Here is a 23,272-nt window from a genome sequence, read left to right on the forward strand (position 1 = left end):
CATTTATTGTTTGTAGATTTTTTGATGATGGCCATTCTGACTGCTGTGAGGTGATACCTCATTGTAGTTTTGATTTGCATTTCTCTAATGATTAGTGATGTTGAGCATCCTTTCATATGTTTGTTGGCAATCTGTATATCTTCTTTGGAGGAATATCTATTTAGGTCTTCTGCCCATTTTTGGATTGGGTTGTTTATTTTTTTGATATTGAGCTGCATGAGCTGCTTGTAGATTTTGGAGATTAATCCTTTGTCAGCTGCTTCATTTGCAAATATTTTCTCCCATTCTGAGGGTTGTCTTTTTTTTTTTTTCCCCTGGGTATGATGTCATTTTTAAAAAAAATTATTTATTATTTATTTATTATTTATTTTTGGCTGTGTTGGGTCTTTGTTTCTGTGCGAGGGCTTTCTCTAGTTGTGGCAAGTGGGGGCCGCTCTTCATCGCGATGCGTGGGCCTCTCACTATCGCGGCCTCTCTTGTTGTGGAGCACAGGCTCCAGGTGCGCAGGCTCAGTAGTTGTGGCTGACAGGCCTAGTTGCTCCGCGGCATGTGGGATCTTCCCAGACCAGGGCTCGAACCCGTGTCCTCTGCATTGGCAGGCAGATTCTCAACCACTGAGCCACCAGGGAAGCCCCAAGAGGGTTGTCTTTTCGTCTTGTTTATAGTTTCCTTTGCTGTGCAAAAGCTTTTAAGTTTCATTAGGTCCCATTTGTTTATTTTTGTTTTTATTTCCATTTCTCTAGGAGGTGGGTCAAAAAGGATCTTGCTGTGATTTATGTCATAGAGTGTTCTGCCTATGTTTTCCTCTAAGAGTTTTATAGTGTCTGGCCTTAAATTTAGGTCTTTAATCCATTTTGAGTTTATGTTTGTGTATGGTGTTAGGGAGTGTTCTAATTTCATTCTTTTACATGTAGCTGTCCAGTTTTCCCAGCACCACTTACTGAAGAGGCTGTCTTTTCTCCACTGCATGTTCTTGCCTCCTTTGTCATAGATTAGGTGACCATATGTGCGTGGGTTTATCTCTGGGCTTTCCATCCTGTACCATTGATCTATATTTCTGTTTTTGTGCCAGTACCATACTGTCTTGATTACTGTAGCTTTGTAATATAGTCTGAAGTCCAGGAGCCTGATTCCTCCAGCTCCGTTTTTCTTTCTCAAGATTGCTTTGGCTATAAAAATCTCATTTTTGAATGACTGAGTCTAAGAAGTTGAAGATGTTGTGGGCGGTATTTTGTGTTAACATAGGGAAAAATGTGTATTTAGTCCCTTACGGGAAAATGAATGAGTCATCTCTGAAAGAATGACAGGCTTTGTCCATATCAGAATCATGCAGTAAATATAAGATAAATTTACAAGCAAGGTATTTAGGAGATTCTATGAGAAAGTTATGGTTTACAAGGTTTACACAGTTTTGTGAAGAACTAAATAATAACCTAATATTTTCATCTTGTGATAGATGAGAGGTTGTTCTTTTAAAGAAGACTCTATATAGTTCTATATAGTTTCAGTCATAAGAAGAATAAATAAAACTTACTGCTTGGAAAATTTGGCTACACAAACATTTAGGTTTAAATGATTCTTTGAAAAAGCAACACCAACCAGTCCAGCAACATTTCTAATGCTATTACCTATAGACTCCTTGACCACACATTTTTCCTTCTTTCCAATGGCCCACATAATGGTCTTCTTTGTTCAGTGCTTTGTTTGGGATTCTGTATTCTCCATACCTGCCAAGGGGAATAAAAACATCTTAAGATGCATTATGCCATATTCACCTTTTATGTGTATACATTGGCAAATATAACAAGAACAGAGAAAAGATCTGTTGACACCTAGAGGAGGAAAGGGGTAAATGGGGTCTGGTTTAAGCTGTTATCTATTACCTAAGCTATGTGGCAAGTCTTAGAGGAGTGGGACATCAACACCGCTACACAGAGCAATTAGGTGTTTTATCCCAAGTCCAATGAAAAACAGAAAACCTGTGGTTTAGGCCTATTTCCACCACTAATTAGCTGCATCACCTTGGGTAAGTCCAGGTACCCAGCTCCCTCATCTGTGTAATAAGGGGGGTAAATCAGATTATCTCAAGTCTCTTCTCATTCTGAAATTCTATTAAATGGAGATTAAAAGACATCATAAAAATTTATATTATCACACACACACAAAATCACCTACACAATTTATATAATAATCTTTTGATATAGTAAAATATATCAGTTCTCTAACATGATACAAAATAATTCACTGCCATATATTTACAGTGTTAGGAAACATAAGTTTATATAAAAATAGTGTCATTTGAGTACCATTAGGATACAATATCATTTAGAAGATTTCCCCCTCAACAGATCACAGAAATTAAAGATGAATTAAAACTACTGAAAGGAAAATTTCTCTATGTCTTTTGTGTAAAGGGGGCACTTCTATATCAAAAATCTCAACATCAACATTACCCAAGGTCTTCAGTCTTTACAACTAAGAAATGGATAGAAAACACAGTTCCACGTCAACAGATGGAAGCTGTGTAACTTGAGGTAACACAGCTGTCAAGGTAAGTGAGTCATTCTAGACAAATCAAGGCTGCACCCTGGATTCCCAGCTCTCTTCATGTTCATACATGTGCATTATAAGCCCTAATCCACTTCCAAAAGCACAAAACAAAATTCTGCTAACTGTCTTGAAGATAACTCTAAACACAAAATAACATAATTTAAGTCTGTAGTTGAATTTACACTCATGTTCACGAAGTTCTTACCCATCTTCCAAGCCATTCCTGAACATGCCAGAATACATCTTTCCATCTGGCCACTTCAAAACCCCTCTGCAATGCATAAGTAAAGAATAATACATGTCAATTAATGTTTCTGATAATCAGTACTTTTGCAGAAATTAGACTACCATCCTGACTCCAGGCATAAATCCAACTGTACACATTCTCACCTGCCATGAGGTTTCCCTGAAAGCCAGCGTCCATCATAGGTTGCATCCTTCAGGCGAGGATCCTTGTAGAAAGTATACTTGGCACTGCGTGAAATGGGTGGTTCCTGCCTTTGAATACTGCTGCCACTTCCATAAGGTGGAAAATCAGACGTTCCCCTCAAAGCCTGATCCACAGCTTGGCTTATAGCCCGGAGCCACTTTGTCTAGGAGCAAAAAGTAAATTTCAGTAAGCTTAAGGCAACAACTCATCAAGCACTGCTTTAAATCCTGCTAGCTTTCCTTGGTGTGAAAAAACTTCTGACTCCTAATACTCTCCTTATTGAGTAATACTCATTGGCTCTTGAAATAAACTGCTTTATGTTTTAAATTGCTACACTAAAACAACAACAGAGAAGCAAGAAGAACTACAATCCTGCAGCCTATGGAACAAAAACCACATTCACAGAAAGATAAACAAAATAAAAAGGCAGAGGACAATGTACCAGATGAAGGAACAGGATAAAACCCCAGAAAAACAACTAAATAAAGTGGAGATAGGCAACCTTCAAGAATAGAATTCAGAATAATGATAGTGAGGATGATCCAGGACCTTGGAAAAAGAATGGAGGCAAAGATCGAGAAGATGCAAGAAATGTTTAACAAAGACCTAGAAGAATTAAAGAACAAACACCTAGAAGAATTAAAGAACAAACAAACAGAGATGAACAACACAATAACTGAAATGAAACATACACTAGAAGGAATCAATAGCAGAATAACTGAGGCAGAAGAATGGATAAGTGACCTGGAAGACAGAATGGTGGAATTCACTGCCACGGAACAGAATAAAGAAAAAAGAATGAAAACAAATGAAGACAGCCTAAGAGACCTCTGGGACAACATTAAACACACGAACATTTGCATTATAGGGGTCCCAGAAGGAGGAGAGAGAGAGAAAGGACCAGAGAAAATATTTGAAGAGATTATAGTCAAAAATTTCCCTATCATGGGAAAGGAAATAGCCACCCAAGTCCAGGAAGCACAGAGAGTCCCAGGCAGGATAAACCCAAGAAGAAACACGCTGAGACACATAGTAATCAAATTCACAAAAATTAAAGACAAAGAAAAATAATTAAAAGCCACAAGGGAAAAATGACAAATAACATACAAGGGAACTCCCATAAGGTTAACAGCTGATTTCTCAGCAGAAACCCTACAAGCCAGAAGGGAGTGGCACGATACATTTAAAGTGGTGAAAGGGAAGAAATTACAACCAAGATTATTCTACCCGGCAAGGATCTCATTCAGATTCGATGGAGAAATCAAAAGCTTTACAGACAAGAAAAGCTAAGGGAATTCAGCACCACCAAACCAGCTCTACAACAAATGCTAAAGGAACTTCTCTAAGTGGGAAACACAAGAGAAGAAAAGGACCTACAGGGCTTCCCTGGTGGCGCAGTGGTTAAGAATCTGCCTGCCAATGCAGGGGACACAGGTTCAAGCCCTGGTCTGGGAAGATGCCACATGTCGCGGAGTAACTAAGCCCTTGCGCTACAACTACTGAGCCTGCGCTCTGGAGCCCACGTGCCACAACTACTGAAGCCCACGCACCTAGAGCCCATGCTCTGCAACAAGAGAAGCCACTGCAATGAGAAGCCCGTGCACTGCAAGGAAGAGTAGCCCCCGCTCACCACAACTACAGAAAGCCCGCGTGCAGCAACAAAGACCCAATGCGGCCTAAAATAAATAAATTAAATAAATAAATTTTTTAAAGAAAGGACCTACAAAAACAAAACAATTAAGAAAATGGTAATAGGAACATACGTATCGATAAATACCTTAAGTGTGAATGGATTAAATGCTCCAACCAAAAGACACAGGCTTGCTGAATGGATACAAAAACAAGACCCATATATATGCTGTCTACAAGAGACTCACTTCAGACCTAGGGACACATATAGACTGAAAGTGAGGGGATGGGAAAAGATACTCCATGCAAATGGAAATCAAAAGAAAGCTGGAGTAGCAATACTCATATCAGATAAAATAGACTTTAAATCAAAGAATGTTACAAGAGACAAGGAAAGACACTACATAATGATCAAGGGATCAATCCAAGAGGAAGATATAACAATTATAAATATATATGCACCCAACATAGGAGCACCTAAATACATAAGGCAACTGCTAACAGCTATAAAAGAGGAAATTGACAGTAACACAATAATAGTGGGGGACTTTAACACCTCACTTACCCCAATGGACAGATCTTCCAGACAGAAAATTAATAAGGAAAAACAAGCTTTAAATGACAAAATAGACCAGATAGACTTAATTGATATTTATAGGGCATTCCATCCAAAAACAGCATATTACACTTTCTTCTCAAGTGCACACAGAACGTTCTCCAGGATAGATCACATCTTGGGTCACAAATCAAGCCTCAGTAAATTTAAGAAAATTGAAATCATATCAAGCATCTTTTCTGACCACAATGCTATGAGATTAGAAATCAATTACAGGGAAAAAAACGTAAAAAACACAAACACATGGAGGCTAAACAATACGTTACTAAATAACCAAGAGATCACTAAAGAAATCAAAGAGGAAATCAAAAAATACCTAGAGACAAACGACAATGAAAACACGACAATCCAAAACCTACGCGATGCAGCAAAAGCAGTTCTAAGAGAGAAGTTTATAGCATTACAATCCTACCTCAAGAAACAAGAAAAATCTCAAATAAACAATCTAACCAAACAAACTAGTGGTTACCAGTGGGGAGAGGGAAGGAGGAAGTGGCAAGGTAAGGGCAGGGGATTAAGAGGTACAAACTACTATGTATAAAATAAATAAACTACAAGTATATGTTGTATAGCACAGGGAATATAACCAATATTTTATAATAACTTTAAATAAAAAAATTTGAATTGCCAAAAAAAAAAAATCTAACCTTACACCTAAAGGAACTAGAGAAACAAGGACAAACAAAATCCAAAGTTAGGTAGAAGGAAAGAAATCATAAAGATCAGAGCACAAATAAATGAAACAGAAACAAAGAAAACAATAGCAAAGATAAATAAAATTAAAAGCTGGTTCTTTGAGAAGATAAACAAAATTGATAAACCATTAGCCAGACTCACCAAGAAAAAGAGGGAGAGGACTCAAAACAATAAAATTAGAAATGAAAAAGGAGAAGTTACAACAGACACCGCAGAAGTACAAAGCATCATAAGAGAGTACTACAAGCAACTTTATGCCAATAAAATGGACAACATGGAAGAAAAGGACAAATTCTTAGAAAGGTATAACCTTCCAAGACTGAACCAGGAAGAAATAGAAAATATGACTAGACCAATCACAAGTAATGAAATTGAAACTGTGATTAAAAATCTTTCAACAGGGCTTCCCTGGCAGTGCAGTGATTGAGAATCTGCCTGCCAATGGGTTCGAGCCCTGGTCTGGGAAGATCCCACATGCCGCGGAGCAACTAGGCCTGTGAGCCACAACTACTGAGCCTGCGCACCTGGAGCCTGTGCTCCACAACAAGAGAGGCCGTGATAGTGAGAGGCCCGCACACTGTGATGAAGAGTGGCCCCCACTTGCCCCAACTAGAGAAAGCCTTCGCACAGAAACGAAGACCCAACACAGCCATAAATAAATAAATAAATAAATAAATAATTTTTTTTAAAGCAAAAAAAAAAACAAACAAAAAAACCCACAGCACCTCTTCAAGGTCCCAGAAAGAATCAACTCTCAAAAACAAAAAAAATCTTGCAACAAACAAAAGTCCAGGACTAGATGGCTTCACAGGTGAATTCTACCAAACATTCAGAGAAGAGCTAACACCCATCCTTCTCAAACTCTTCCAAAAAATTGTAGAGGAAGGAACAATCCCACACTCATTCTACAAGGCCACCATCACCCTGATACCAAAACCAGACAAAGATATTACAGAAAAAGAAAATTACAGATGAATATCACTGATGAATATAGATGCAAAAATCCTCAACAAAATACTAGCAAACAGAATCCAACAACATATTAAAAAGATCATACACCATGATCAAGTGGGATTTATCCCAGGGATGCAAGGATTCTTCAATGTATGCAAATCAATCAATGTGATACACCATATTAACATATTGAAGAAAAAACATATGACCATCTCAATAGATTCAGAAAAAGCTTTTGACAAAATTCAACACCCATTTATGATAAAAACTCTCCAGAAAGTGGGCACAGAGGGAACCTACCTCAACATAATAAAGGCCATAAACGACAAACCCACAGTAAACATCATTCTCAATGGTGAAAAACTGAAAGCATTTCCTCTAAGATCAGGAACAAGACAAGGATGTCCACTCTCGCCACTCTTATTCAGCATAGTTTTGGAAGTCCTAGCCACAGCAATCAGAGAAGAAAAAGAAATAAAAGGAATACAAATTGGAAAAAGAAGAAGTAAAACTGTCACTGTTTGCAGATGACATGATACCATACATACAGAATCCTAAAGATGCCACCAGAAAACTACTAGAGCTAATCAATGAATCTGGTAAAGTGGCAGGATACAAAATTAATGCACAGAAATCTTTTGTATTCCTATACACTAACAACGAAAGATCAGAAAGAGAAATTAAGGCAACAATCCCATTCACCACTGCAACAAAAAGAATGAGATACCTAGGAATAAACCTACCTAGGGAGACAAAAGACCTGTACGCAGATAACTATAAGACACTGTTGAAAGAAATCAATGACGACACAAACAGATGGAAAGATATACCATGTTCTTGGATTGGAAGAATCAATATTATGAAAATGACTGTACTACCCAAAGGAATCTACAGATTCAATGCAATCCCTATCAAATTACCAATGGCATTTTTTACAGAATTAGAACAAAAAATTTTTCAATTTGTATGGAGACCCAAAAGACCTGGAATAGCCAAAGCAATCTTGAGAAAGAAAAACGGAGCTGGAGGAATCAGGCTCCCCGACTTCAAATTATGCTACAAATCTACAGTAATCAAGACAATATGGTACTTGCACAAAAACAGAAATATAGATCAATGGAACAGGACAGAAAGCCCAGAGATAAACCCACACACCTATAGTCAACTAATCTATGACAAAGGAGGCAAGGACATACAATGGAGAAAAGACAGTCTCTTCAATAAGTGGACAGCTACATGTAAAAGAATGAACTTAGAATACTCCCTAACACCATACACAAAAATAAACTCCAAATGGATTAAAGACCTAAGTGTAAGACCGGACACTATAAAACTTAGAGGAAAACATAGGAAGAACACTCTTTAACATAAATCACAGCAAGATCTTTTTTGACCCACCTCCTAGAATAATGGAAATAAAAACAAAATAAACAAATGGGACTTAATGAAACTTAAAAGCTTTTGCAAAGCAAAGGAAACTATAAACAAGACGAAAAGACAACCCTCAGAATGGGAGAAAATATTTGCAAATGAATCAATGGACAAAGGATTAATCTCCAAAATAGAAATGCAAATCAAAACTACAATGAGGTATCATCTCACACCAGTTCGAATAGGCATCATCAGAAAATCTACAAACAAATGCTGGAGAGGGTGTGGAGAAAAGGGAACCCTCTTGCACTGTTGGTGGGAATGTAAATTGATACAGCCACTATGGAGAACAGTATGGAGGTTCCTTAGAAAACTAAAAATAGAATTACTGTTTGACCCAGCAATCACACTACTGCGCATATACCCAGAGAAAACCATAACTCAAAAGACACATGCACCCCAATGTTCACTGCAGCACTATTTACAATAGCCAGGACATGGAAGCAACCTAAATGCCCATCGACAGACGAATGGATAAAGAAGATGTGGTACATATATACAATGGAATATTACTCAGCCATAAAAAGGAAAGAAATTGGGTCATTTGTAGAGATGTGGATGGACTCAGAGACTGTCATACAGAGTGAACTAAGTCAGAAAGAGAAAAACAAATATATATAAATGCATATATGTGGAATCTAGAAAAATGGTACAGATGAACCGGTTTGCAAGGCAGAAATAGAGACACAGATGTAGAGAACAAACGTATGGACACCAAGGGGGGAAAGTGGTGGTGGTGGTGTGATGAATTGGGAGACTCGGATTGACATGTATACACCAATATGTATAAAATAGATAAATACTAAGAAACTGCTGTATAAAAAAATAAAATAAAGAACAACAACAGCAACAACAAAATTCTACAGTCTTGGTTTAATGAAGATTTATCAGACATAATTATGGATCATTAGGCAAGTAAGAACAATTTTTATGTCCTCCTTACCACCGTAAGAGACAGAAAGAGCCAGGCCAAAGATGGAAAGAAAATACCATGATGGACTAACCTTTTCCTGGGGTGTTGATGAAATGAGAGTGAACTGTTCCTCAGGTGTAGTTATCTTTAGGCCATTCCTAAAATGTTCACAAGGATAAAGATCAGTAGGTATGACAACCTGTCATTACAACATCAATCCTCAAATATGAAAAGCAACTTGTTTATTTCAAAGGGATCAGAAGTCAATTAAATTTAAATATATTCAATGCCCTGGGTGTGGTTCCCACGGTGGGAAAAGGACACAGTTATTTCTCTGGGTTAAACAATGGGGATGAGAACAATGGAGAAGCCCTTCCACCACTTGTCATGATTTGTCATGTTCTTCCCAGCAGGGCACTTACTACCTACGTGCTGGGAGGGAAAGCCTTCTTGTGCAGAATGGGGAGGCCTCCTGAGCCTCCCCAGTTTATTCATGTCTAAGGAAACAAACTGGGTAAGTAACAGAGGAAGGGAATGAGGTTGGGGGGACACTTACACACCACCAGCTTCTTCAGAAAGTGGCTCTGCCCACAGTGTGGCCAAAGGGAAAACATGGTGTGTGGAGAACTGAAACAAAGAACATGGAGATACATCTGAGAAAGCCCATGTGGGCCCTGGGGTCGCTGCTGCAGAACCCCTTTCCAACGGTTAAGTCCACCTCAGCCACACAGTCCCCATAACATAACTAGCCCCAATGGTCTCGCCATGTCTGCTGCAAGGACCCCTTCAGATGGCTGACACTCATTTTCAAGTTGGAAACTAAAAAAGCTCCCTGAAATCTGGCCAGTACCACAGAAGCAAGCTAAACAGTCTCTTTTACTCAAGAGTTTCAGTAAAATCACAACAGTTTGTAAAATAAACTGATACTACAATTAATTAAATACTCATAGTACTGCACCTTCCAGGGCCTCTTTTAAGGTTAGGAATCCAGCCTACCTGGGCATGGACTAGGGCATCATTAAAGAGAATGAACCAATTCACAGAAAACCTCCCAGCATGCTGCAGAGACAGGGCCCGGTTACTGCTCTCACACAGCAGTCGACGCTCTGGCTTCCTCAAGGAATCCTGGGATTAAAAACAAATACAAAATTGAAGTATCAAAATTATTTTCTGCAAAGAGAAGATGAAAAAGATACAAATCACATTTAGGAGAATTTGTTGGTCATAGCTTAGTTTGGTGTTAAACCTAAATTCACACGGGATCCAAACATTTCACAAAATCAGTGCTCAAAGGAAAATAAAAAGATAGGAACAAACAAAAGAGGGAGAGACATATTCAGAAAGGATTCCTAGCCATGAGGGAAGGTGTTGATATTTAAAGCCCCCACTGCTGTGGTCCTTAGCTGCCCTTAGAAAAGGGGCCATTGAAGCATTATTACCATAAATAAGTAAGAAACCGAGAAAATTATGGCAGCTGTTATGGATAAGCCTGCTGTTTTCTGGGACATCAACAATTGGCACGGTTTACCGTCATTTTTCCAGGAAAGGTCTTCCAGAAACCCAGTGTGTATTCTGCTTCCTTCCTTTTCCTGCCGAGATGGAGAGCAAGAGACTCATAACAAGAACTGGAATCCTGCAGTTTCTGGTATTCTGGAGATGTCTAGAGGCCAATAATTAAGGAGGGAAAAAAGAATATAAAACAATTGTCCAGAATTTGTAGCCTCAGTGTGCTTTAGATATGTAGTAATAATTTAGGGAGGGAAGCCAGCCTAAGAACAGATATGGTACACTAAAGGGAGCTGAGGAAAAAGAAGACTGGTTCCAGAAAATCCTACCACATACAGGTACATATGAAATAGGGGAAGAACTCAAGGGGAAAAGAAATATACACTGACAGTTATCAGTGAGGACAGCAGCAGAGAACTCAGGACAGGACAGGAATTCTCAGGGGTTTTGGTCTCGGGATCCCTCTGTTTTGCTTATGTGGGTTATTATCTCCTGATATTTACCATATCAGAAAATAAAGTTTAAAAAACTTTAAATCTTTATTAACTCACTTCAAATACAATAACACTTTTAATGAAAAATAACTAAAATTTCCAAAACAAAAAAATGTTTCATGAGAAAAGTGACATTGTTCTACATCTTTTCCAATCTCTTTATTATCTGACTTAAAAGATGACGGCTGGATTTTCATATCTGCCACTGCATTTAATCTGTTAAGATTCTTTATTTGAAATAAATGAAGAAAATCTTGCTTTTTAAAGATATATAGTCAGAAAAGGGAGGAGGATTTTAATAGCCATTTCATATAATTGTGGATATTCTCCTTTGAAACTATACCAAAACTTGTTAAATGGCAGTTTCTTAAAGAGTAGCTAAAATGTGGAATCTGAAACTACATCAAAGTCTTTGTATCCCGTTACATTAAAATTCACTGGTCTTTCCTACACTTTGAATAGATTTTTTTTAAACCTATGCATGATTTTATAACGTGTGAATTGGACATATGAAAAATACTGGTTCAGTGAATTATGCAGATCTTCCAAATGTTGATACATTTTATTGTATCAAAAAGCACATTAAATCATCACCAATCTCATCAGAAAGTCTTTAAATATTGGAAAAATGCCAAGGTTGCAGTGATAGACACGTTTTCCACATTTTAATTTTTGCTTAAAAATTCAGATTTTATCATTGGCAACAAATACTGTCAGTTGTTCTCCTTGAAGTGACAGGCTCATTTAACCCCCTTTTTGAGAAAGTATCTGTCAAATACCCAAGTCTGAATAACCATAGTTTATCTGTCAATTGTTCTTTCAAGTTAAAAAAAAAAAAAGTGCTGCTTCAGCAGCATATATACTAAAATTGGAACGATACACAGAAGATTAGCATGGCCCCTGAGCAAGAATGGCATGCAAATTCATGAAGCATTCCACATTTAAAAGAAAAAGGCAGCTTTCAACTCAAACAATCTCAATCTTGTGCTTTTCCTTGAAAAACATTCATACTTTGGGATGCAGCAGAGCTGCTTTCTGTGTACTCCCCATTTCATCATGCAGAACATTAAAAAGACGTTATATTTCTGTATGTGGTGATAAATGTTAACTAGACTTACTGTGGTCATTTCATAATATGTACATATATTGAATCACTATGTTGTATACCTGAAACTAATAAAATGTTATATGTCAATTATATCTTTTTTTTTTAAAGATATATACTCAGTGGTTGATGCTAAAAAGAATTAATAATTTTTACCGCTTTACCAAGAATGTTTTTTAAGTGAAACTGGCAATTTTTTGTTTGTTTATTTTGTTTTTTAACTGCAAGTACATGCCAGCAAAGAACACAATGACTGAGTATAGTTTGATGCCACTGCCTTGATTCATGCTAAGGAGCCAGCAGTTTGACCCATCTTTATCTCTGCACCATCAGTGCAAACTACAACACAGTGTAATCAGCAAATGTCTTAGTACTGTCCTGAAAACAGTTTGATCCTGCCATCTCCTGAAAGGGTCTCTAGAACCCCCAGGTGTCTGTGGACCAAGCTTTGAGAATCAACCACGGGATAGGGTATAATTGCGGTGTCTTGTGGAGAGTGAGCAGAAAGTAAGATGAAAAGATGATTCCTCACATTCGTAATTACTTTACATTCCACAGTTCTCAGTCATGCATATCCATTTTTTCCATTCATTTAAGGAACATTTAATGGTATCTACTACATATGGAATATTCTGTTGAGTGCTAGGGATAAAAAAATAAGTAAGGTACAATCTTTGTCTTCTGGGAGCTTATAACTAGGCAGAGAAGACAGAAAAACATATAACATACCAGAATAATACAGTGGTTTTGTTAATAGGTTATTGGAAGAGACAATATAGTAAAATAGTCAAAGGAACAGACTTCGGAGCCAGAATGCTCTGATATGAATTCTAGCTCTACCAATTCTCAGCTATGCCTCAATTCTCTCATTTGAAAAAGGGGGATGATAATAATAATATCTATTTCACAGGGTCGATGGGGGGATTAAATGAATATATATAACATGCTTAGAACAGTACCTGGCACATGGAGTGCATTTAATAAATATTAGGTATTATTTTTATTTAAAGAATTTTATACACATATAATGTCTCAGCTATACCTTACACTTACTAAATAACAATTTGCAGTGATGGAACATAGCCACATGTTTTGAAAAACACAGATGATTTTGATCCCCAACCCTGGTTGAGGATCACCGACATAATGTGATAAGAAAATAATGGGGACATAAAGTACTAGCAAAACACAGAGAAGGGAATAACTAATTCTTAAGAGATGGGCAGGGAAAGGAGTGGAGTATGGTCAGAGAGGGCTTCGTTTTCATGAGAAAAAGATTTTTGACTCAAGCCTTGAAGGTTTCCCATAATGAGGATAGAGGTAGGGTGTTTCAGGAAGGAAACATAAAGCATATGAGAACTATATCCAGGGAATCTGAACTAACATGTAGGACACAGGGTAGACTATAAGGCTAGAAACAAAAGAGAGTATCAGACTGTGAAGGGCCTTTAATGCCAAACTAAAAGAGCACGGATTTTTTACACAGAATTAGGACTCTTCAGACTGGAAATAGTACAGTATCAGACTCTGAACAATTCCAAGCTGATCTAGCTGATTTTTGATTAATCAAGGACATACTGAGTGAAATCTGTACCTCATTGGGATATTTGTGTAGCTCAAACCTTCGTAGCTGAAATTAGATCAGTGTGGGGTAACACTGAAACCAGACAAAAGAACAGACTCACAAGACCACAGCAGGGTCAAATGTAGAAAGGCCACATCAATTCCTAGATCACTCTGGAGACAATATCTGTCCAGAGAAGGAGATAGATTCCAAGATTCGAAAAATCCTGAACTATAAGAAACCCTAGAATCATTATGGTTTCTCCAGAGCCCTTCAGAATGGAAACAAAATAAAACAACACGTTTCAGTACAATTTCAAAGGTGACTGCCTTAGGACCAGCTTTAACATATACCCATATCCTAGAGCAGTGCTAATTTTCTAGGACTCCACCTAACTAATTTTATACAGAAAGTGAACTCGTTAACGTTTGAGAAAATCCTGTAACACTGTGATTTCTCATAGCATATGCCAAGGTGACCTAAATACCTGGCATAAGTCTATCATGAGTCTAGGCTCGGTGCTAATGCCACTGCTGTACAAGTGTGTGTCATTATATAGGAAGCCAGGGTTTTAAACAGCTCTGTGTAATTGTACTCAGTATGTACTCAAACTTGGACAACTATTGAATGAGTAGCACAACTGGGTCTCAACTTTAGACTTACATAAAATGAATAAAATTAATCTTGTTAAGGTCCTGAGAGGAAACTGAATCTACAGCAAAGAACACTAGATATACCTACAGTCATACTTTCTTCTTTCATTTCCCTGAAGAAAAATAAATTTAGACACATTATAAATATTAAATTAGTGTAGTTCCAGACCTTGGGGTAGCATAATTCAAACAAACAAATAAACAAACAAACAAACAATGATCCTTGACTTCCCAAGTGTCCAAAGGAGGTATACATGCTTACCACTTCAAAACAAGTAGCAAGCTTTAGCAAAACTTCGGCATAATTATGAAGTCGTCTGATTGGCAAAAAAAACAGGGTATTCAATATTTCCATCAACTGGGTGTTTTCATCATTCACTTCTGATAAATCTTGCAATAGTTCCTGGTTTTTGTTTAGGAAATCACTGAAGGGAGCGAAAAAAAGGGATTCAGTTATCATTTTGGTACTGACAACACGCATGATATTGAGTAGAAATATTTCACTTGATACTACCTTTTTCAAAATGTACATTTTTAGGTGCTATGAAAGAAAAGTACCAGACGATTAATACAATGAAATAAACCAGATGTAATTAAAAGAATTTCCCTGCCTATAAAATGGGATGTGGGGGTATAAAAAGTAGCAAATGGTAGCAATAGTAACTCTGTAATAGAAATGGTTAATCACAGGCTTGTGCCTGAAGTTCTAGGAAATGAATCATACATCCCACAGTTTCAGGGAATAATTGGAGACCAGCTGACACATTTACCTGTTAATTTCCAAGCCAGAAGTTACAGCAATAAATGGCAAGACTAACTGCTCTAATCAGTTGTGCTACACAGAAATACTGGAGGAAAAACAAAGCTCTTTGCTCTAACAGAACTGGCGTGGAATATTAAAATACTTCTAATTTCTTCTTTTTTTTTTCAATTGTTTATCATCTAATAAGAGTTTATTACAGGACAGTAATAAAAAGCTGTAGATACCAGTACTACAATTAACAGGAAGCAGTAAAGCAAATTACATGTGCAGATTTTAATGCTGAGATTGTCAAAAGCATTTCAAACTGAAGCCAACATTTAGTTTTCATATTCAATTATATATAAGTTCATAATTAAAATTTTACTGCAAATTTTAAGGCTGATCAGTAACCCATTGAGACTATGCTCACCAGACTAAAACACTTAAAAGATCTGTAAAGTAGTAAGAGTTGGTGGAACAGAGTAATAATCATTATCTGCCACTTAATGAACAATAATTATGTGCCAGGTACTACCCTGACTGCTTTACAAGCACTATATTACAATTCTCAGCTACAAGGCTTCAAACAAAACAATGTCACACAAGACTATAAAGCAAAAATGAATAATTTTATAATTCCTTAGAGAACTATGGAATAAAGAGATGTTTAACTCAGAAATTATAAAATATTATCTTAGAAAGATGGAAAAATATGTAATAATTTCCAGGAACCCATAAGTTCAATGGCACAAAGTGGACTGTGGAATAGAGAACTATGGAATAAAGAGACGTTAAACTCAGAAATTATAAAATATTATCTTAGAAAGATGGAAAAATATGTAATAATTTCCAGGAACCCATAAGTTCAATGGCACAAAGTGGACTGTTCTATAATGCAATTAAGAGAGCGTGCCCCAAGGAACATGGCCCAGATTTTTGCTTATATTGGCTTGTTGGATGTTCCTACTTCCTCCACCACATTCTATTGCTGAGATCAGCTGGGGAAACTTATTTAACCCTACAGAAGTATTCTGCTTTGACCTGCTCCTGAGAGATGGAGGTGGTACATGGTGAACACATACTCCCTCTGACCACATTTCTTCTGGATGCTCAGTACTAGACCAGAAATGTTCCAACTCTTGTAAATCCCTATTACCTTTCTGGACTCACTCAAGTCCTTGCCTATAGACTTTCCCAAAAGGGGCCCTAGTATGCTCTCAGAAAACCTGAACTACTCTGTTTAGCTTATCTTCTCTTGGGAGTTTTGAATTCAATAGTGGCAATATTGCTCTTTCCTTATATGGCTAGGTTTGCACTTGTTACTCAAAAAAAATAAATATATTAAGGTAAAAATAACCCAAGTGTCCATTGACAGATGAATGGATAATCAAAATGTGGTATATATTGTCCTCAATGGTGAAAAACTGAAACCGTTTCCACTAAGATCAGGAACAAGACAAGGTTGCCCACTCTCACCACTATTATTCAACATAGTTTTGGAAGTGTTAGCCACAGCAATCAGAGAAGACAAAGAAATAAAAGGAATCCAAATCGGAAAAGAAGAAGTAAAGCTGTCACTATTTGCAGATGACATGATACTATACATAGAGAATCCTAAAGATGCTACCAGAAAACTCCTAGAGCTAATCAATGAATTTGGTAAAGTAGCAGGATACAAAATTAATGCACAGAAATCTCTTGCATTTCTATACACTAATGACGAAAAATCTGAAAGTGAAATTAAGAAAACACTCCCATTTACCTTTGCAACAAAAAGAATAAAATATCTAGGAATAAACCTACCTAAGGAGACAAAAGACCTGTATGCAGAAAATTATAAGACACTGATGAAAGAAATTAAAGATGATACAAATAGATGGAAAGATATACCATGTTCCTGGATTGGAAGAATCAACATTGTGAAAATGACTCTACTACCCAAAGCAATCTACAGATTCAATGCAATCCCTATCAAACTACCACTGGCATTTTTCACAGAACTAGAACAAAAAATTTCACAATTTGTATGGAAACACAAAAGACCCCGAATAGCCAAAGCAATCTTGAGAACGAAAAATGGAGCTGGGGGAATCAGGCTCCCTGACTTCAGACTATATTACAAAGCTTCAGTAATCAAGACAGTTTGGTACTGGCACAAAAACAGAAATATAGATCAATGGAACAGGATAGAAAGCCCAGAGATAAACCCACACACATATGGTCAACTTATCTTTGATAAAGGAGGCAAGCATATACAGTGGAGAAAAGACAGCCTCTTCAATAAGTGGTGCTGGGAAAATTGGACAGGAACGTGTAAAAGTATGAAATTAGAACACTCCCTGACACCATGCACAAAAATAAACTCAAAATGGATTAAAGACCTAAGTGTAAGGGCAGACACTATCAAACTCTTAGAGGAAAACATAGGCAGAACACTCTATGACATACATCACAGCAAGATTCTTTTTGACCCAGCTCCCAGAGAAATGGAAATAAGAACACAAATAAACAAATGGGACCTAATGAAACTTAAAAGCTTTTGCACAGCAAAGGAAACCATAAACAAGACCAAAAGACAACCCTCAGAATGGGAGAAAATATTTGCAAATGAAGCAACTGACAAAGGATTAATCTCCAAGATTTACAAGCAGCTCATGCAGCTCAATAACAAAAAAACGAACAACCCAATCCAAAAATGGGCAGAAGATCTAAATAGACATTTATCCAAAGAAGATATACAGATGGCCTACAGACACATGAAAGAATGCTCAACATCATTAATCATTAGAGAAATGCAAATCAAAACTACAATGAGATATCATCTCACACCGGTCAGAATGGCCATCATCAAAAAATCTAGAAACAATAAATGCTGGAGAGGGTGTGGAGGAAAGGGAACACTCTTGCACTGTTGGTGGGAATGTAAATTGATACAGCCACTATGGAGAACAGTATGGAGGTTCCTTAAAAAACTACAAATAGAACTACCATACGACCCAGCAATCCCACTACTGGGCATATACCCTGAGAAAACCATAGGTCAAAAAGAGTCATGTACCAAAATGTTCATTGCAGCTCTATTTACAATAGCCAGGACATGGAAGCAACCTAAATGTCCATCGACAGATGAATGGATAAAGAAGATGTGGCACATATATACAATGGAATATTACTCAGCCATAAAAAGAAATGAAATGGAGGTATTTGTAATGAGGTGGATGGAGTTAGAGTCTGTCATACAGAGTGAAGTAAGTCAGAAAGAGAAAAACAAATACAGTATGCTAACACATATATACGGAATCTAAGGGGAAAAAAAAAAAAAGGCCATGAAGAACCTAGTGGCAAGACGGGAATAAAGACACAGACCTACTAGAGAATGGACTTGAGGATATGGGGAGGGGGTGGGGTGAGATGTGACAGGGTAAGAGAGTGTCATGGACATATATACACTACCAAATGTAAAATAGATAACTAGTGGGAAGCAGCCGCACAGCACAGGGAGATCAGCTCGGTGCTTTGTGACCACCTAGAGGGGTGGGATGGGGAGGGTGGGAGGGAGGGAGATGCAAGAGGGAAGAGAAATGGGAACATATTGTATATGTATAACTGATTCACTTTATTATAAAGCAGAAGCTAACACACTATTGTAAGGCAATTATACTTCAATAAAGATGTTTAAAAAAAAATGTGGTATATACATACAATGGAATATTATTCAGACATATAATGAAATGAAATTTTGGTATATGCTACCACATGGATAGACCTTGAAAACATTATACTTAGGGAAATAAGCCAGACACAGAAGGACAACTACTATATGATTCCACTTATATGGTACCTAGAGCAGGCAAATTCATAGAGACAGGGAGTAGAGGTTACCAGGGGCTGGGGTGGGGGGAGTCTCTGTTTAACTGGTACAGAATTTTTGTTGGGGATGATAAAAAGTTTTGTGTAGAGACAGTGGTTTACACAACATCTGAATGTGCTTGATGCCACAGAACTGTACACTTAGGAATGGTTAAAATGATAAATGCTATGTATATTTTACCACAATATTAAAAAAAATATATATCTGATGATCAAACCACCAGGCTAGCCTGAGGTGAATGGCTAAGTGATAAACCAACTAAGTGATGAAAGCTTAGGCAGATTCACTAACTGCCCATGGGCTCACTAGCTATACTCTAGAGATTCTCAAAGTGTTCTCTTTTTAAATGAATACCTTAAAGTAACTTAAATTACTGATTTTGTAAATAGAAGTTAAAAAAAATGTTATTACTGCCTTTAACTATGTAAAACCCTGGGGTTCATGAACCACTGCTTAGGAAATGCTGTCCAAATCCAAACTTAATATCTGCTTCCATAGCTCAGAGTCACCCAGAGTTCATTAATTGCTTTCCACCTGTCCAGGCTCTCGCAAGAGGCTTTCACTTATGTCATTTGCTTTAGCTGCTCTAACAAGGAATCAGGTCAACCCTTGAGAACTCGACTCTGAAATACTAGAGGAAGGTTACATTACAGAAGGGCTAAAAAGTAAAAGAATAGAAAGCGGTGTCAAAATATTAATATTAAACAAAATAGCAAGATCAAGGATTTTAAAATTACTACATAAGTTTAAAATATAACACTCTTTAACCTGTCATTAAAAAAATGAAGGCCAAACCCCTATATTTTGGAAATGAATGAGCACGTGACATGAGTCAAATCATGATGGAAATCAGAGAAATATTTAGAACTGAATGACTACAAAAACAAAATGGATCAACACTTTTTACATACAGCTAAAGCAACACTTAGAGGGAAATTTATAGCCTTAGATGAGTACTTTAGAAAAATTAAAAGATTGAAAAATTAATGAACTAAATGCTAAACTCATGAAGTTGGAAGACATGAACAGGTGAACATGAAGAAAGTAGAAGGAAATAAAAAACAGAAATTAGTGAAACAGAAAACAAAGAAAGGAAAGGATTAATTACAGCTTAATCTTTGAAAAGAGTAACAAAAAAGGGCAAACTGCTGATAAGACTGACCAAGATAAAAAAATAAAAGGCTCAAATAAATAATAATAGGGATGAAAAATAGGAGCTACAACAAATTATAGAGGTGAACACATCTTAAGACAATGATAAAAATATTATGCCAATAAATTTGAAATAATTTTCCAGAAAAGTATAAACAATTAAAGCTGAAAGAAGAAATAAAGACTTGAACAGACCTATTCATTAAAAAAAACTAAATAGTAGCTTAAAAACTCCCTACGGTAAATGCTCCCATGAAGACCATGCTTTTTAACAGATGATTTCTACCAAATCTTCAAAGTACAGATAATCCTCATCTGTACTTTGACAGAAAAAGATAGAAAAAGAGAGGAAGCTCCCTAACTCATTTTATAATTACTACTACAATCCTCTTACCAAAACTGGGCAAGTTCAGAAGAGAAGGAAAACATCATATTCACATAAATGCAAACATCTTAAATATTAGCAAATTGAATCCAGAAATGTATTAAAAAACTAATACATAAAGAGCACTGAATTTACCTTGGGAACCCAAGGATATTTAACATTTTTAAAAAATCAATTGCTCTTCAAGTTTTAGAAGGGAGCTGTTTAACCCTATAAATAATATTTACCAAAAACCTAAGGCAATCATGTTGAATGGTGAAATATTAAAAGCATTCCCTTTAAAACCAGAAATGAGACACGGTCATTACTATTCTTTCTATTAAGATATAAGATCAAAAGCAAACATGGCAAAACACTGACATCTGGGTTTAAACTTAAATCTTGGTTGTGAGTATATATTTGAAATGTTTACTATTAAAATATAACTGATTTTTTAAACATGCCTTTTTTGCTAGGTCAACACTTGTTGAGAAACTACACAGTTCAGAATGACCGGCTCATGCAAGGGGCTTTTATATTTATTACTTATCCAGAGACCAAATGCGAAAACTTTGCATTTGTGCAACACTCTGCACTTTTCTCTGTACCATCACATAAATATTTGTTCCTCACAACTGGGGAGAGAACATTCCCATTTTTCAGAGAAAAAAAGTTAGGCTCAGTTTGGTGAGGAGAGCTGTCCAAAGTCTTGGGGATAATCAGTGGTAGTAGTAAAGAAGGACCCAGATCTTGCGGCTTTTTCAATACCATGCTACTTCCAATGATAATAAGGAGCTAATAACACCTATCTTTTATAAGATTTAGTGAAAGTCTACATTTTGATTTGTTTGGCAAAAGGACCAAGTCAAAGCTTTTCCTGGGCACTCAAAAACACAGAATGCTATAAAACATGATCTTTGGTTGTTAGAATAATAACTGTAAAGTATGTATTTGCTTACATGGCAGGCTTAGCAAGAAGCTGGAATCCTCCCATAACCAGGAAATTTGTAATAGATGTGCAATACCTTGAGCAAAAAAGAAAACACATGTATATTAGTGTTAAAAAGTAAGTTTGCTCTTCAGAGTTTTTGAACATGCGTCTGGAATAGATACTTCTTGGAATCTCATCAGCGAGTTTCAGAAATTTTGTGATGCTAACATTCATGAACTGTAAAGGACTGAAGAGAAGGACAGGTTACATAATCACAAGTCAGGAGAAAAAAGCCATTTCAGTAAAGATGTTAATAGGAATTTTTTTAAAACGCCTAAAGTCATGCAGAAGATGCTAGAATTTACTTGGAAGATTTTACTTTGGTAACTTAACAAACATGAGAAAAGATGACTAAAATTGTTGGATTTTTAATAAAAATTTTCTCTAATCTTCTCTTTAGGTTTCCCAATTAAGTCTTCAGAAATAAACAATAGAGAAGGTAAGAAAATATGTTAAAAGAGCTTAAGTGAAAAAGGGTTAGAAAATGTTGGTTAAGTATTGATGTACAGTTAAAGAATAAGTCTTGAAATAATGCTTTGCACCATGTACATTTCTTTCACACTCCTGGGTCGGCAAATGGAATCATTTGACTTTGAGAGAGAAGGCGAATTCCTACTAAAACCAGCCCAAGGTACTGAACACTTAAAAATGGTTACAGTGGTAAATTTTATGTTATGTGTATTTTACCACAATTAAAAATAATTTTTAAAATTCATAAACAAATCAAGATTTTTTTACTTGCCTGATCTATATGAATACATTATTACATTAAAAAAAAAAGCCCAAGGTATCAAAATAAAAGCATTTCCAAGCATAAGTCCTGACGTATCAGAGCAGAAAAAGAAGAAATACATTATGAGATCTGTACAAGTCAAAAAAGAAAAATTAGTACTAGTAAAAGCTGAAACTTTCACACACACAAAAATCTAGTTTAAAAAAGTAAATTCGCATCAAATTATGCTACTTTTTTTATATCTGAAATATGATGACTTAAAAGACTCTAATCAGGGTATTTCCTCACAGACCATAGCTTCAAATATATTCAATTTTGCTTAGAGCTAAAATCACATACATCTATCTGCACATATACGCCTAAGTCTGAAAGGAGATACACTAAGATTATTAACAATGGTTATTTCTGGTGGTAGGATTATGGGTGACTTTAAAATCTACACTTCAGATCAACAGCAGGACCTAATATACATTAAAATAACACTTAAATTATGCCTCACATAAGAAAAAGTGAGAAATACTTAAAATTTCAAATACAGTTGGGATATTTTACTTGAAAAACATGAAAAGAACCTTGAATCACTATCTTAGGTTTTATTACAAAAATATCTTTATTTTAAAGATAGTTTGGTCTTTAAACTCTCCATATACACAACAGTGAAAAGCAGGCACTGGAAGAGCTCCATATTTACAATCAACAGTTGGTCTTAAAATAATTGTTTAGTTACCTATTTCCTCAAATTTTAGTATAATTTACTTCAGGAAACAAAATTGTTCTCTAAAGAACCATATTTATTATAATACTTTTATGTAAACTAAGTACACTGTCAATCATTCTGCTAGAATACAGAAGGAAATCTGAGAATGCATTATATTGAA

At 36.3% G+C, this 23,272-nt stretch overlaps 1 protein-coding gene and 1 non-coding gene across 6 annotated transcripts in view; one reads left to right on the forward strand and one right to left on the reverse strand.

The window, feature by feature from the left end:
* ALS2 (alsin Rho guanine nucleotide exchange factor ALS2) overlaps window positions 1-23,272 on the reverse strand; it is an 89,861-nt gene that overhangs the window by 20,880 nt on the left and 45,709 nt on the right. For all 5 annotated transcript variants that reach the window (XM_057551032.1, XM_028168631.2, XM_057551034.1 and 2 more), the window contains exons 12-20: window positions 21,630-21,695; window positions 14,804-14,966; window positions 10,748-10,879; window positions 10,216-10,344; window positions 9,776-9,846; window positions 9,311-9,377; window positions 2,941-3,143; window positions 2,756-2,821; window positions 1,629-1,727 (exon numbers count right to left, since the gene is read on the reverse strand). In XM_057551032.1, the coding sequence (XP_057407015.1) occupies window positions 1,629-1,727; window positions 2,756-2,821; window positions 2,941-3,143; window positions 9,311-9,377; window positions 9,776-9,846; window positions 10,216-10,344; window positions 10,748-10,879; window positions 14,804-14,966; window positions 21,630-21,695 (996 nt within the window). The remainder of the gene's footprint in view (window positions 1-1,628; window positions 1,728-2,755; window positions 2,822-2,940; window positions 3,144-9,310; window positions 9,378-9,775; window positions 9,847-10,215; window positions 10,345-10,747; window positions 10,880-14,803; window positions 14,967-21,629; window positions 21,696-23,272) is intronic.
* LOC114238898 (U6 spliceosomal RNA) lies at window positions 12,059-12,164 on the forward strand. The gene has a single exon (XR_003624144.1). It is a non-coding gene; the product is annotated as a U6 spliceosomal RNA (small nuclear RNA).

This window comes from Balaenoptera acutorostrata, chromosome 8, assembly GCF_949987535.1.
Source record: "Balaenoptera acutorostrata chromosome 8, mBalAcu1.1, whole genome shotgun sequence".
Taxonomy (NCBI): Eukaryota; Metazoa; Chordata; class Mammalia; order Artiodactyla; family Balaenopteridae; genus Balaenoptera; species Balaenoptera acutorostrata.